The sequence below is a fragment of the Armigeres subalbatus genome, chromosome 2 (assembly GCF_024139115.2).
Source record: "Armigeres subalbatus isolate Guangzhou_Male chromosome 2, GZ_Asu_2, whole genome shotgun sequence".
NCBI classification, from domain to species: Eukaryota; Metazoa; Arthropoda; class Insecta; order Diptera; family Culicidae; genus Armigeres; species Armigeres subalbatus.
In genome coordinates this window covers 25,946,549-25,961,882 of record NC_085140.1, presented here as the reverse complement: position 1 = coordinate 25,961,882, position 15,334 = coordinate 25,946,549, and the positions used below count along the sequence as shown (strand labels likewise).

Sequence of the window (15,334 nt, the reverse complement as noted above, 5' to 3'; positions counted from 1 at the left end):
TTTTGTGATTTTTTTCAGTAGTGAGCACGCATGTTAGCAAAAAGAAGCGACAATATTGGTGCTGTATTTCTCTATTTTGCGATGAGATGAATATATGTTCAGTGAGATGGAAAATGGAACAGTTCCCCTAGTAGCTAGGTTACCAAATTATTAGTTTTAAGTTAAAATTATGCCTAACAAGGCTAAACAAGGGCCTCCTTAGCCGTGCGGTGAGACGCGCGGCTACAAAGCAAGACCATGCTGAGGGTGGCTAGGTTCGATTCCCGGTACCGGTCTAGGCAATTTTCGGATTGAAAATTGTCTCGACTTCCCTGGGCATAAAAGTATCATCGTGCTAGCCTCATGATATACGAATGCAAAAATGGTAACCTGGCTTAGAAACCTCGCAGTTAATAACTGTGGAAGTGCTCAATGAACACTAAGCTGCGAGGCGACTCTGTCCCAGTGTGGGGATGTAATGCCAATAAGAAGAAGAAGAAGAAGAAGAAGAAGAAGGCTAAACTGTAGGATTTTGCAATACAGTTGTTCCCACCTAGAATATTGTTATTTTGAATTGATACAAAGATGAAAGGCCTAAGAGTGAAAGACTTGACATGAATGGAAAATATGTAAGAACACAAAAATAATGACATGAAGTAGAAGTTTTTTACTACTACTCGTCATTTTCAAGCAAAATACCTTCGAATTTTTGATGGAAGATGCTTTATATTTTACGAAGGAAATTTTCCGAAACTGTCACTAAACGCAAAAAAAGCGTTTGTGAACTAGCAAAAATACACCGTGATTTAATTCATGGATTCGGGAACACCAGTCACGTTTTTCAGAACGTTCCAGAAAACGTGACTTTGTTCCCGAATCCGTGGCTGTTGTTCACGAAAAAATACACCGTGAACTTGTTAGTTCACGAATTGATGAACGCTTTTTTTGCGTGTAGAATTCTATTGAATTCAAAAAAAATTTGGAATTTCCACTGAAATTAAAAATATTGAATATTTGAAAAAACTTAGTAAAGAAACAACAGAGCCTGTATCGAATAGAAATCAAGCGTTTATGGATAGTTCCGAATATAGGAATCATTAGCAACCATGATCGTTATTGCATTGCTTACCAACTTTTTTTCAACTGTATTCAGAGCTCACGATGCGCATCTCTGATCATCAGTGTTTTAAAATTATACCCAAATTCCAATCATCGACCTCAAACGCGTGTATAAACACGTGTGCAATTTCTAACCGAAGCATCACGCCAACCTGTGGGAAAATCTAAAGGTCTGTTCCAAAAATGTCAATTTCCTAAAACAAAATTGGTTTAAATTTAGCATGATATATTGATATAAGGCTGCAGAAAAGCAAAACATGTAGAGGTTGTTGTTTGATTTCTCGCGATACTGCAAATGTGTTGGATTTAGTAGAACAGAATTGCCATACCATGCGCCTCCATCTGTTACTCAATTTTAGAATTTATTTTGTTCCTCAATTATTCTATGATTAGTAATCCCTAGTATCCATAATTCACTTTTTTTCAGAAAATTTCATGCCGAGATCAACCGAAAATTCTACTAAAATGTATTGGTTTTCTGCATCATTTGCTTGTCTACAATAGTGAGGGGAAAATGCAAGCGACGAACCCCAGGTCGCAGATTCCGTATCTCGAAGTTCCTAAAGTGCCGTTAAACGCATAACTGTCCCATGTGCATAGCAACATGGAACAAATATTCGTATGACGGCAGTGAACCATTAGAAAAACGACAGGCACCATTCGAATTCAGCGGTCCTGATAACGATAATCTGGATATATTTAAAACTGTCAAACAGAGTTTTACCTTTTGTTTTCAATAATTTACTAATGTCTGTGAATATAAATACCTGGTTCTCAACAACAATCAACTTTAAACCTATTCTCGACCTACGTAAGCTACAACAACGCTAATGCTCTACCGCGTCATTATTGTATGGTTTCTTAAAGATCTAGATTGGCGTAATTTCGAATCACCCTGAACTTCTTTCTTTCCTATTCTTCTTGGTTTACTATTATGATAGTCAAATGTTTACATAATTTAACACATCTTTATACTCGAACATCAAAACTTAAATAAATATAGTTACCAAGTTGAATACATGATGATGTGATAATGATCCTATCTACTGGTTATGGATGTGCGAGTGAGTGTTTTTATTCTCAATGAACTTACTGATCGTGTACTTTAAAAAAACTCACCGAAAATCAGTTCATTAGTTTTCGATAACAAGTAACCTAGCGTTACGTGATGTTAACAAGAAAGGCAACGCAACCACAAGGTCAACGAGAATGTAGGAATGTGTTTTGATTACCTGTTGCGGTGGTGGTTCGAAGAAAACATTTGCGAAATATGAATAAATATGAAAAGAACTAATATGACTTGCCCTACATTCTTTTTGCTATTTCCGATGCATTCGCTATTTATATTCAGTTTTGCCACGTGCTGATTTCAATCACATATTGTTCGATTCCGTCTTTCGTTTTACCCCTATTACTAATACTCGTACCTCGAATTCGCATACCTAGACAATAAGAAGATTTTTATAAAAAATAGAACCTTTGAGTAATGGTTTCCTTGCATGCGTTTCTAAAAAGTGACAAATACGAAATTGGCTGTGAACGAGTGAATCAAGCTCAAATACTGAATGTTGCACATTAAGCAAAGTGTCTAATCTTATAAAAGCAGTTGTTGATTCGTCGTATGATGCATAAGTCAATATACAGTGCGATGTTTTACAATTAATGCTCATTACAAAATTGAATGTGATGGAGTTTCTGTTCATTGGACGGAATTTGGGGGTGAATTATGAATGAATTGCACCGTTAGGTTAGCTTTTAGTGAAGGAAGCAGAATGTATCGTTTCTAGATTATGCTTTTCAACAAATTCTCAACTGTATACTATATTACTAACTAGTGGAAACATAGTTGTGTATCGTTGCTATGAAGCATACTCAAATAAAAGTGACTTGATTCTAACACTTCTAATTGTTTGCTTGAAAGTTAAATGCGCTCAAACTACAACAGTGATAAAACGATAATTATTAGTATGAATTGAATCGGTTGGTAAAAGTGAATTGACAACTTATAAATGACACTTCAATTTTGATTTATTCTTAAATTAATGTCAAATTTATTAATCACAATTTATTCAATCAATTATAGCTCTTATCTACGCTACGACTACCCTACACTTTGTTGTAAAAGTTTGGAGAGACTGGATTGTTAAAGGTTCAGATGCGAAAAATCGTGTTTTGAACGCGAAGTCACTCACCCTGCCGCTTACCCTAGCTATGATTGGAAAAATTTAATATTACGAGGAAAAACCCGATAAAATAAAAAAACCTAACAATTGATAGTTCAATAACACCACCAGTAAAGGACTAGAATTGTTAAACGTGTTGTAAAAGCATTCCTCTCATCACTATATTTACGATTTAGTTTGTTTGAGTGCGTGATTTAGTTACTTCTACAGAACTGACATGATTTGAAGATGGAAGTACATATTTGAAACAATGTTATGAGTTCAGCTAAGATCAAGGAATTTACAAACAATGAATTTGTCGAGACAGAGAGAGCTCTCATTCGCTCAGAGAGCAGAGCACCTAGTTGTCCTTCTTGCTGATATTCAGAGCCCTCCGCAGGTTTGCCCTAAAGTATCGCTTCAGGGTGATTTGGTAGCATTACGAAGCTTTGTGTTTCTTCCTCGGATCCCGCCGAGCCATTTCGGGTGTCGAATGGAGGGGCAGCTCTCGCCACATTATCTAAAAGAAGGGTTTTTAATCGAAGTTTTGGTGTAGACATGCGTAGTCGAAAGTAACTTACGATTTCCTCATCGTCTGGAACACGAGACAGTAGGTCGAGCACTTCGTTGTTAGGAACACTGTGCGGTCGTACGAGCCGGCGGCTGAACTTCACCAGGCCCCACAATAGGAGCAGCACCCGGATGGGAACGTAGTGTAGCACTACGCAGACAATCAGTAGCAGAAATGCCGTTAGCCAGCTTAATTCCGGGACTGAGAAGTTAAAGGTGCTGTAATGGGAATGTGGATTAGGTTCGTTAGTTTCCAATAAATTCATCTGTATCGAATAAAGAATTATTCAGTGTCTTTAAAAGAATGTCAACAAAAATGGTCAAGCAAATATGGTACTGATATGCAATCATAGGCAATATACTATCCCATTAACTTCTACATCCAACCAGCAGATGGCAGATTTTAATACAGTTCTGCATAAGAACCCTACAGAAACTGTATAATAATTTAGAAAAAGTTGGTGAATTTACCGGGGAAAGGTGAAAAAATCATACAATTATGAGTTGTTGTTGACTCAGTCAACTCGCGTAGGCAAAATATTACGCACGAACTTCATTTGGCTCCACCCTACTACCCCGAATGCCATTGGATCGAAGTGTGCCGTGCTCACGGGTCCGCCCTGCCCCTAAAATAATGCAATTTGGTGCAAATAAATTCGATTCTCCGGATTTTCTTCAATTTTTCTAATCCGCAACACCACCATCAGTGGCACCGAGAGTGATTTAACCACAGGTCGCGTTGCTGACTGACGATCGCAGTGGGAAATAAATTCTCGCGTTGGAGCATCTTCTATACTGCCCATGATCGCATATTTGTAACATTTGCATTTTTTTGCGATTTTGAGTTAAGCTTATCATTTTTCTACAAATTGTTGGTTCTTTCAGTTGGACAGATGAAATCAGAAGGTTTGTTCTGAAAATCTTGAAAAAACTATTAAGTAACATTGAGCAAAGTGACCGCATAACAGTAACACCGGATAATGTTGTCGGCTGTATGGCTTATGTATCGAGCAAAAACTTACGCTATTAATTTCTGCTCAAGTACCAAGTCATGTAAATGTTGCTACCAAAGAAATCAACTGGAAAAGGTTTTTATGTAATTCCGTCGTCGGGGGTGACAATGGGTCAAATGGGGGTGAGAATGGGTCACTGTTACAAGTACTTAGATTGCTTGTAGAATAGATTGAATGTATCTGAGGGCAAGAAGACTAAAATATAAGAGACCTTTTTGAACCATTTTGCTATCCGACCTCCAGGCTGCCGGTGAGAGCGATGACCCATTCTCACCCCCCAGACCCATTGTCACCCCCGATGGCGGTTTTTAACAGTTTTTAGAAAATCGTTTGGATTTCCATACTCATGCGATCTCAAACATTATCCTTCCATTTCTCCCAAGCCTACTTTTGTCGATTGTTACAAATATGCAATCGTGGCGCTACGAAGCCGATTTCCAAAATATAGTTACTGATGCTACAGATTTGGTGAGATCGTTTCAATCTGCACTCTTATTTCATTGAACAAAATACTAAATACACGCCAACCATAGGCGTAACTAGAGTCTCGGTCTAGGGGGGGCCATGGCACCAGCTGGTGGGATGTAATTTTCAAAGGCGATTTAAAGCACTGTGCGCATGGATTGCAATAGAAATTGTTTGACTAAGTTTATCGCTCATTCGTCCTAGAACTAACATAAAAAAAATCGCGAATAATACAATTGATTTCCAATGATGCTGTGATTGCTTCAAAACGCTGTGTCTGTGTCAACTTGTCTTCTCCATGTTACTAAATGTGGATAAGTGTGTAATCTAAGATTCAAGAATCTTCTTCGAATTATCTATAAATGAAATTCGATATGAGTATATTTCTGAAAGTTTTCAAGCATTTCCATGATTACTTAATGCATAAAGATCTCGATTTTTTTGAAACTTGAAATTTTTGTAACTCTTTAGATGTGGAATAAATTCCACGAAATTTTGTCATAATCAATATAAGTATTCATGCAATTCCAAAATGTATGCTATGTGCTGAAATAGTTAAGTACCGATGAACACACATTTGGAATCCTAAAGTGTTTTTTATGAGTCATAAATTCCATGAGTCATAAAATTATGAGTCATAAATCAAATTCCAGAATAACATAGGGTTTTTGTAGTTACTGACGTTAGGAAGAGGCTTTATCATGGTTTTCTGAATAGGTGAGAGATTTCTCTGCAAAAATCAAAGAGACTTGAGAAGCAACCGAATCGATCTGAATTGTGCTCCAAAAGAAATGTTTTCTGATACGAACTGGCTTCTAAATCTTTTTTTTTTTATCCTTAAAGAGCGATTCCAAGCAACAGCATCAAAATTTAAGAAAATTTTTAATTCATGATTTTCTATTGAGTTGAAACTTTGCACAGTTTTTCAATTTCATCTAAATCGTCATTTTCGATATCAAATCTTCATATTGAGTCACGACTAACTTTTCAAAAGGGTGTATGTGAAAATGGTTCAAAAATATTTAAAAGCTGCACAGCAAAAACGGAATGTTCGATTGTTATGATTTTTCAGCAAAGTTAGACAACTAAATGGTGATTCTTAAGAAAATGTGCACAGTAAAAAAAATTTTTTGCCTTTAAAAATATCATTTTGTCACAAAAACTCAAATATCTCAAAACCCTATCTTTTTTCGAACGTAATTTTTAGGGAAAACGGTCCATTATATTAGCTATCTACCATAAAAATTTGGTGATGGTAAACTAATAAACAAAAAGTTATGACATTTCAAACATTTCACAATTTTCACATATAGTAAACAAAAAAAATTTCCGTGTATTTTTTTTTCAAGAATCGCAGTTTGATGCTGATTTTATTGTTAAGGGCCTTGCGTGAGTTAAACAAGTTGTTTGTATGACATTCCATATTTATGTATTCATCGATATTATGTATATTATATGTATAAATAAATAAAATGAATTAATATTATCCTAAGTATTAAATTAAATGTGGCAGTTACACAATGTTGTTATAGAAACTCTAAGAGTTTTGGGTTTGAATTTTGGTATGGGTTATGATATCATGAAAACAGTTTATTAATACTTATTTTTTATTTATTTTTATTCAAATTTTTAAAATATCGAACACTTTTGAATTATTATCAGCACAGTTTGAGTATAGTTTTGCTTAAATTTTATTTTCCGACAATGGAATGAAACAGTGAAATTTTGGGTTCCTTGAATCGTTTTCGCGTTATTAAATTGCTCGCTGAGCTCTGAAGCCTTTATTTCGTACTCTTCAGTAGTAGTAAAACAAAATGATAATTTGGTTAAATCTTTTTCTTTTCTACGATTTGCCCAATCAAAAGTTCTTTCGCAGTTTTAATTGGATGCTCACGTTCTTTGGCTAAACTTGCTCTTGTGGCCATGCGCTTTATTGTTCCTCCAATAGCATCACAAGGACCTTTGCCATGTGATGTAGCAAAAATGCCATTCTGCATCAATTCCGTACATTGATTTAAATTGACATAGGCTCGAAAAATTCTTACGATTTTTGTACTGCGACGCTGCTCCATCAGACATGAAATATATCTTTTGACTTCTTTATGCTTATCAACGCGTAAAAAGTTAATCATTTTTTCAATGAACAAGTTTACGGATACTGAATCGTGTCTTAAATCTTCGGAAATTATAATAAAACTTAAGTGTTCAATTTGCGTACTTCCATTAAAATAAATAACGAATGGATGAATTGTAGCTTGTTGTACGTTCCAGTGATGGGACTGCACTTCATCTTGCAATACAAAGCTGTAATTTTCAGAAAATCACAAATGACTAAAAATTCACCATTTTGTAATGTATTTTTCGTATTTTTTAAAAAGCTGGATTGTTCTGTTTTAATGAAATCGTGAGGATTAAACTTTCTAATTTCAAGCAAAATATGACACAAACTCATCTACAGGTTTTACAATAGTTTCTATGTCACACCTATCCGTGGTCACCCATTGCTCAAATGATAACTGATCAATATATTTTTCTTCAAACTCAGCGAATAAAGTATTTTCCAATGATGAAGAATCTGGACAATCCGAACAAGATCGTAGATAGCAATTTGATGTTGTATTTTCACACAAAAGACTACCAGTTAACATTTTAATATCCTTTGTTAAATTGATTCTTTTCAAACTATGTAAAATAAGATTAATATTCTCATGGGTTGTGCACACACACATTATGTGTTCCTGAATTGGAAAGAAGCTTACATTGCCTTGGCCGAAGGCTTGCAAATGAGGAAAAACTATTTTAATATTATCGTGAATTTCCTTGAAGCGTGTGTACGCTTCTTTCAAAGTCGTCATCATTAATCGTTTTTGGATTGCTTGACGCTTTCCATCTTTTTTTACTGATACATAATCTTTTGACCAGGCATAGCTCGACTTACTTCATCATCTTCAAAATATTGAACTACTATTTCTTTTGTCTCATCTGTTAATGCAGTACTAGACCTGGGATTTTGGTTGAAAGACAGTTAGTCTTCAATTGTTTTGCCTCTGTTACTGTATTTCTATTGGTTTTGAACTCATCAATGGCATCCTGAATAGACCACGAACTTGGCAGCATCGACAAAATCAATAATTTTTCTTTCCTTGTCGTGGCTGCATTCGAGAACCTTTCCTTCATATTTATAATTACCTCATCGTAGTCTGTATTTTCCACATCATCATCACCACCTAATTTGAAGAGGTTTCTTCGTACAGCTTCGTTTATTTCACGGTATTTTTTCTCCGGGTAATAAACGTAGTCCATCTTACTCCATTTAATCGGAGTCACTTTTATCCCAGCTATGCCCTCGTTAAAGCGTTCGATGTTGACCTTTTGGATACACTCATCTTCCGATTGATTTGTTGAAACAGATTTCGCTGATGGTACGGTGGCAAGACTCTCAGCACTTAATACTTCTGGTAATTCCTCAGTTGTTGTCGATACATCTGGCAATTCCTCAGTTGCTGTCGTTTTCGAACTTCCTGCGCTCTGCTCAACCGATGATATACAGATTGCTCTTTTGTCAACGTTTAGACGGCAGGACGTGCAAATGCGTAAATTTGTATTCAATGTGGACATTGGAGCATAACCAGTCGCTTTCAGTTTATCTATGGTGCTTTCGGTGAGATTTCGTAACTCTTTGAACACTTTTTTCCATCAAACGGCCTACAACAGTTGAGAAAGCGGCTACTCATGTTGTTCGTAATATTTCAATAAACAAAATCACTTTTAAGTTTTACTGACTAGTTTGGTGTCATTTGCTTGACTGAAGAAAAAATTACTATAAGATCTTTTAACAACCTTAGTAGTAGTAATTTTTTGCTTTTTCGTGAGCATTGTCATGGTATGTACCTATCATGCATTTGTTGTTGTTGAAGATACCCGTTTCCTTCCGATCATAAAGTCTATTCTCTAAGAGGTATATTTTTTGCAGGTAAACTATAGACGTACACGTGTATATAAATCTATGATTTTGCAGCTTTTGTCTTAAAAATAAAATTTCTGATATGTTTCTATCAACGTTATTATCAACAGGTTTCAACACTATTAAAAGAATTTTTCGCCTGTCACGTGCAATGAAAATTATGACACTATCAATACTTTTGATCACAACACTGGATCGTGTCTAAGTTTCTTATAGATGCTATGAATAATTAAATCAAAATATCATGAAAACAACTTGTTTAAATCACGTCCCTTAACAATAAAATCTGCATCAAACTGCAATTCTCGAAATAACTTACACAGAAAAAAATTTTTTTTACTAAATGTGAAAATTGTGAAATGTTTGAAATGTCATAACTTTTTTGTTTATTAGTTTATCATCACCAAATTTTTATGGTAGATAGCTAATATAATGGACCGTTTTTCCTAAAAAAAATACGTTCGAAAAAAGATAGGGTTTTGAGATATTTGAGTTTTTGTGACAAAAATGATATTTTTAAAGGCAAGAAAAATATTTTTTTTACTGTGCACATTTTCTTAAGAATCACCATTTAGTTGTCTAACTTTGCTGAAAAAATCATAACAATCGAACATTCCGTTTTTGCTGTGCAGCTTTTTAAATATTTTTGAACCATTTTCACATACACCCTTTTGAAAAGTTAGTCGTGACTCAATATGAAGATTTGATATCGAAAAATGACGATTTAGATGAAATTGAAAAACTGTGCAGAGTTTCAAATATTTTCGAAATGGTCGCTCAGGATCGACTGACATGCCCCCGTGGAATGCCTCTAAAACCAAATTCTAACTAAAGCAAGCACAAAAGAGTTTTCCGATGATCCTTATGAAATCGCCAAAAAATTAAATGGAACAAGATCTTTTGAGGATTATAAAAATATTTTTTTAATGCAATCTCTGTTGTGAGTGCGAAGGTTGCCTAAGTTTTGTCCTCATACTTTCAATGGAATGCGTTGTTGATTTTTCTGTCATTGTAACAAAGATTCTTAAGTTTTATAATGTTATATCGTTCTGTGCCAGAATTATATAGCGAGAGTAAAAAGCTCCATAGGAATTTGATCAACTGTTTTGCGGCATACCTTGCGATTAACTCGAAGATTTTCGAAAGAATGGTCGTTCGAAATTTCATTGACCGGATTTGTGTACATGTGCTCATTATGATGTAGTTGCTTCAGTCTTTTTTAAAGCGGATGGTAGTTTAATAGAACAGAAATATTTATATCTTAATACAATTATGTTTTTATGTTTCTGCGACCAGGATACTAGTCAAACAAATGCAGAACAAATTTATTATTTAAGGCTAGCAACTGAATTGATTTTAGCTTAAAAATCGAGAAAATGTTCCCGGGGGCTCAACTTAAATATGTCGATGCTTTGCTGAACAAATGGTCATAGATGTGATAACGCAACAAAAAATATGTTTATAGAATTCTTAATCAAAATTATAAAATATGTAGGAAATATGTAAATGAAATAAAAACTGACTAAGTTGGAATTACTTTTCAAAATTTTCTGGGGGGGCCACAAGTAGTTCTGGAGGGGGCCAGGCCCCCCCCGGCCCCCCCTTATTTACGCCAATGTGGATTTGATAATCCGGAAGTTTGTTTATGGGTCCATTGTCCATTTGATAATGGTAGCATAAACAGTCGGGGCTTATTGCACGCAAAGAGACCTCGGTCCTTGTCATGAAATACCAGGCAGTCTGAAATGGGTCACTGCCAGAAAGTGGGGGTTAGTTTGTACACACACACCCCACTACCCCGAATGCCATACAGTACCACGAAAACCATTACCCCAAATGGGACATTAACCCGAAATCCATTACCACACAAGGCCATAACCTCGAAAACATTTCGAAACTTTAGTATCCCATTATTATGTTCAACAGATATCGATGAATCGCAAAATGACAATCTTTACAAAGAATAAGAAATGGAGATACTTAAAGAAATGCATTAAAGATTCTATTTAACCAATAGCTTTGATTTTCCGTCTGTCATTCTACCCCAACCCGGGAAAGTGCACAGAAAAGAAAGTCACAGAAAGCACGTCAGTCCTTGGTAGGGGAGGAGGTTCGGTTGTGGGCACCGTTCGGTTATGGGCACCGTTCGGTTATGGGCACCGTTCGGTTATGGGCACCCCTATGTATCTTTTGACAGATAAGAGATGCTGTCATTCTGACAACCGTCATTTGTTTGCTATAATAGCATGATGTTTTGTGCTCAATATCAAACCGGACGGGCATCTCTACTTTGAACTAGAAACAAATAAATTTTTCGTACAAGAAAAACAACACGAAAGTCCTTTTTCAAAGTGTCATAAATTAATAGATTTAATTCAAAAAGTGAGTTCTAATGCGTATTTACACAGTAAATTTAATCTATTTTGAGGCCCAATGTCGATTGCCATCAAAATTTTAGAGCGATTTTTTTTCTTCTCGTTCCAAAAAGCCTGTGAACTTCGGTTGTGGGAACCTTTATTGGTTCGGTTATAAGCACCACCATTTTCTTGATAAATCATTCAATATCGTTTTACTTGTCCCTTAACTTATTTTTAATAACGTTTTAAGGCAGTTTTTATAATTAGTTTGACATAATTGTTCGAAGTAATGATTTTATTTAATATTTTTGTTCTTTGGGCATGTCTAGTCATTATACACACACTTTTTGAAACAAAGCGTTGGCCGATTTGCTTGCAACAAGTTGCATTCGACGGGGAATACTTTCCCATTGTTTCCTATTGAAAATTGGTCAGATCGGACTATGGGATCAAAATTTATGGCCAAAAAATGTATTTTTGGAAATGAACGAGAAAGGCACTATTGCCGCTAGGGTGATTAATCAGGATTTTTTTGACTGTGATGCATACCAATAAAACGTAAATCAATGAAAAATTAAAACCCATTTACCTAAAGTGCTATTTTAGACCTTTCTAATGTGATTTTTTTCAACATCCTCCTTAATGCACCGAAGGAGCCATCATCACTGCTAGGTGAATTGATTTGAGTTTTTTTTAGCGTCTCCTGGCTTTTAGAATGAATAAACTACTCCTTGTCTTTAAATCTCGGTGGTTCTTATTCATGCTTCTTTATTTTTAGCTAAGTTTTCAAGGGTGCCCACAACCGAACCACGAAATGAAAAGGTCCAAAAATGTCAAATTTTCTAAATTGTCAATATTTTTTTTCTAAATCGATGAAATCATATTAATTTCTTTGCTAGTAGTAAGGTTATAAGTTTAGCTTTCGATTGCTATGCAAATGTCGACATAAGATCAACCAGGGCCAAAGTTATGGACCAAACACAAAAGGGTGCCCACAACCGAACCTCCTCCCCTACAGTTTATTTTTGAAAACAAGTTTTATTACAACTAAAATTACTGTAAAATTGTCATTGTCACCAATCGGGTGTTTTGTTGATAGTTGGATGGCAACATTTTGTTTCAAATTTGGTAATTTTTTCCTTTTAATTTTTCCAAAAAATCAAAAATCTAAAGTAGCCTCCTGATTCAAAAGAAGCCCCGCACGACGGTACCTATTGTTGTGTTATAAGCAATCTTATTTTCTTGATTAATCCATAGTTTAGAGAAAAAGTTGAATCATTGAAATTTCACACGATGCAGTATAGGAAATGAAGTTTATTTTTGTTATAAAACAAAAATTAAGGACGTTTCTCAAAAAAATCTTGATTTACGGGGTTAGAATTTCAAAAGCACACAAAATAGAAATGATATCTCGATTTTTATATTTTTTTTTTCGAATAAGCAGTTAATGCTTAAGATTGTTGAATTTCTTACCCCACAAACTAAAAATTGTTTGACAAAAAATTTCTATAACGTTCTAGAGACATTTTTATTCTCATTTTCTATATCATGCCATGTCAAATTTCCATGGTTCTACTTTTTCTCTAAACTTTTCCAGGTGGCAGCACTGATGAAGGAACCTCCCCCATAGATAAATGATTGACCAAAGTTACCCCAAATTGAAAAATCAAAAAAACTCGACAAAAAACATTTTCAAAATAGGGACACTAACAAAAGGCGGAAACACGAATGGCGGAATCACAAAAGGCAGAATCTCGAAAGGCAGACGTTCTTATACTTGTAACAAAAGGCGGAAATACGAAAGGCGGAATTTTAAAAGGCAGAATTAAGTAATTTCTTTGTTTTACACAGGCGCCTGCTTGTGGTAAAGGAGGACATATTTTATTCTTTGAACGCTCGCATCTGCCCGGTCTTAGTTGAAGGAGGATATGATTCCTTCTTTAAAAGCACGCCCTCCGTATATTTTTCTACTTTCTGAAGGGGTACGCGGTTTGGCATAAAATAATTTGGCCTAATAGTTTTTGGCATAATTGATTAAAAATAATATATACTCAGAAAAATTACAATTCTTTCAGAATAGTTATTATTGGCATTTATATAAATTATAATTACAATATGGGAAGATCCATTAATTACGTTACGCTTTTTGTATGGATCGTCACACTTCGCTCAACCCCCGTTACGTAATTTACACCCATAATAATTGACTACACTTTAGTAATTGATATTCTTATCAACGATTTAGGTTCTTTTCCATTTCCCAGAAAACTGTCTGCCGAAAAACGTATTCCATTTGAATCTTTTTCCCAGAATATATCTAGGAGACCATTCCAAAGAACGTAAAAAAAGTAAAAGTAATTCTATTTTATTGAATTTTCGTTCGTATTACTTTTTCAAATCAAACGGTCACTCGGGATAAGGCGAAACGCATGACTTGGACTTTCTTTTAAAGCACGCGTTTGCTCGGTGCAATGCAAAAGGGGAGATCATTCCTTCTTTTAATTTACTTGATTGTTCAAGATAATGCAACAGAGTTGATGATGCCTCCTTTTATATTACGCTATTGCTCGGAATAATGCAAAAGAATTGATGCTGCCTTCTTTTAACGCAGGCATTTCTTGCGCTTAGTTTCATAGGGGCGTAACTGTATTGATCGATTTCTCTTAATCGATTTTATATTTTGTTAATAACTCAATTGTTTCAAAAGCTACAACCGTGCTTATTGATTCTGGTGCAAGATACAATAATCCTTTATCACACCAAACCATTAAATCATCGACAAACTAGCGCAATTCGGTACAATAATAGAAAGAAAACATCGACGAAGAGAAATCGATCTATACAGTTACGCCCCTATGAAACTAAGCGCAAGATTTGTTCGGTGGAATGCAAAAAGGGAGGAGATCATTCCTTCTTTAAATATACGCGATAGCTCTGGATAATGGAAAAGAGTTGATTATGCCTTTTTTGAAAGCATGCATCTTGCCTTCTTCATTGTAAATATCATGTTAAAATCCAGTTTAAAGTTGCGTAAAAAAAATGATTATTGAAAATAAGATCATTTTCATTGCGTTATGCCAAATGACCATTATGACAAACGGCTTAATATCAAATGATTTTATGCCAAACGGGGTAGCCCCTTTCTATCTATTGAAATCTCATCTCACAACTGAAACACTAACAGTCTCTTAGTTTAGTATCTATTGACCACATCCAGCGTTATTAAGTGTACGATTTGCATGCTTCGGAAAGAAAAAAATTGCAACCCAAAAACAGACCGTATAGAGATTCGATTTCATTCACCTTCAGCATGGTATGCTTCGTACAAAGCCATATGCCTTATCGATGAGCTACGGAAGGTCTCCAAACTAAACAACACGAAAACATGCATCTGGCCGATCAACGGCCAAAGTATATCCCAAGTAACACACGCAACATCTTCCAAAAAGCACCTTGTTTCTATTCAGTTTCGTTAAAGGCATTGGAAGAACATCAAATCACGAAAAAGTTGCATCAAGATGTCAAAAACGTTCGAGTTGTGATCAATGTTTCATTGATATTACAATGCAGTACGTGTTTGACATTTGCAAACAAACAACTAAAGAATACTGCACTTTATGTTACAAACACGAAACAAAGTCATCAAGTTGCCTATTTTTTGCCATGTAACTTCAATGCGTCTTTCAAAATTTATTTGTTTGTTTA

General features: G+C 35.2%; 1 protein-coding gene across 5 annotated transcripts in view; it reads right to left on the bottom strand.

Annotated features, from left to right (window-relative positions):
* Positions 1–495: 495 nt before the first annotated feature.
* The window catches only part of LOC134218294 (multiple C2 and transmembrane domain-containing protein), a 158,488-nt gene continuing 143,649 nt past the window's right edge, over positions 496–15,334 (bottom strand). For all 5 annotated transcript variants that reach the window (XM_062697229.1, XM_062697230.1, XM_062697228.1 and 2 more), the window contains exons 15-16: positions 3,842–4,049; positions 496–3,780 (exon numbers count right to left, since the gene is read on the bottom strand). In XM_062697229.1, coding sequence (XP_062553213.1) covers positions 3,700–3,780; positions 3,842–4,049 — 289 coding nt within the window. In that variant the 3' untranslated portion in view covers positions 496–3,699. The remainder of the gene's footprint in view (positions 3,781–3,841; positions 4,050–15,334) is intronic.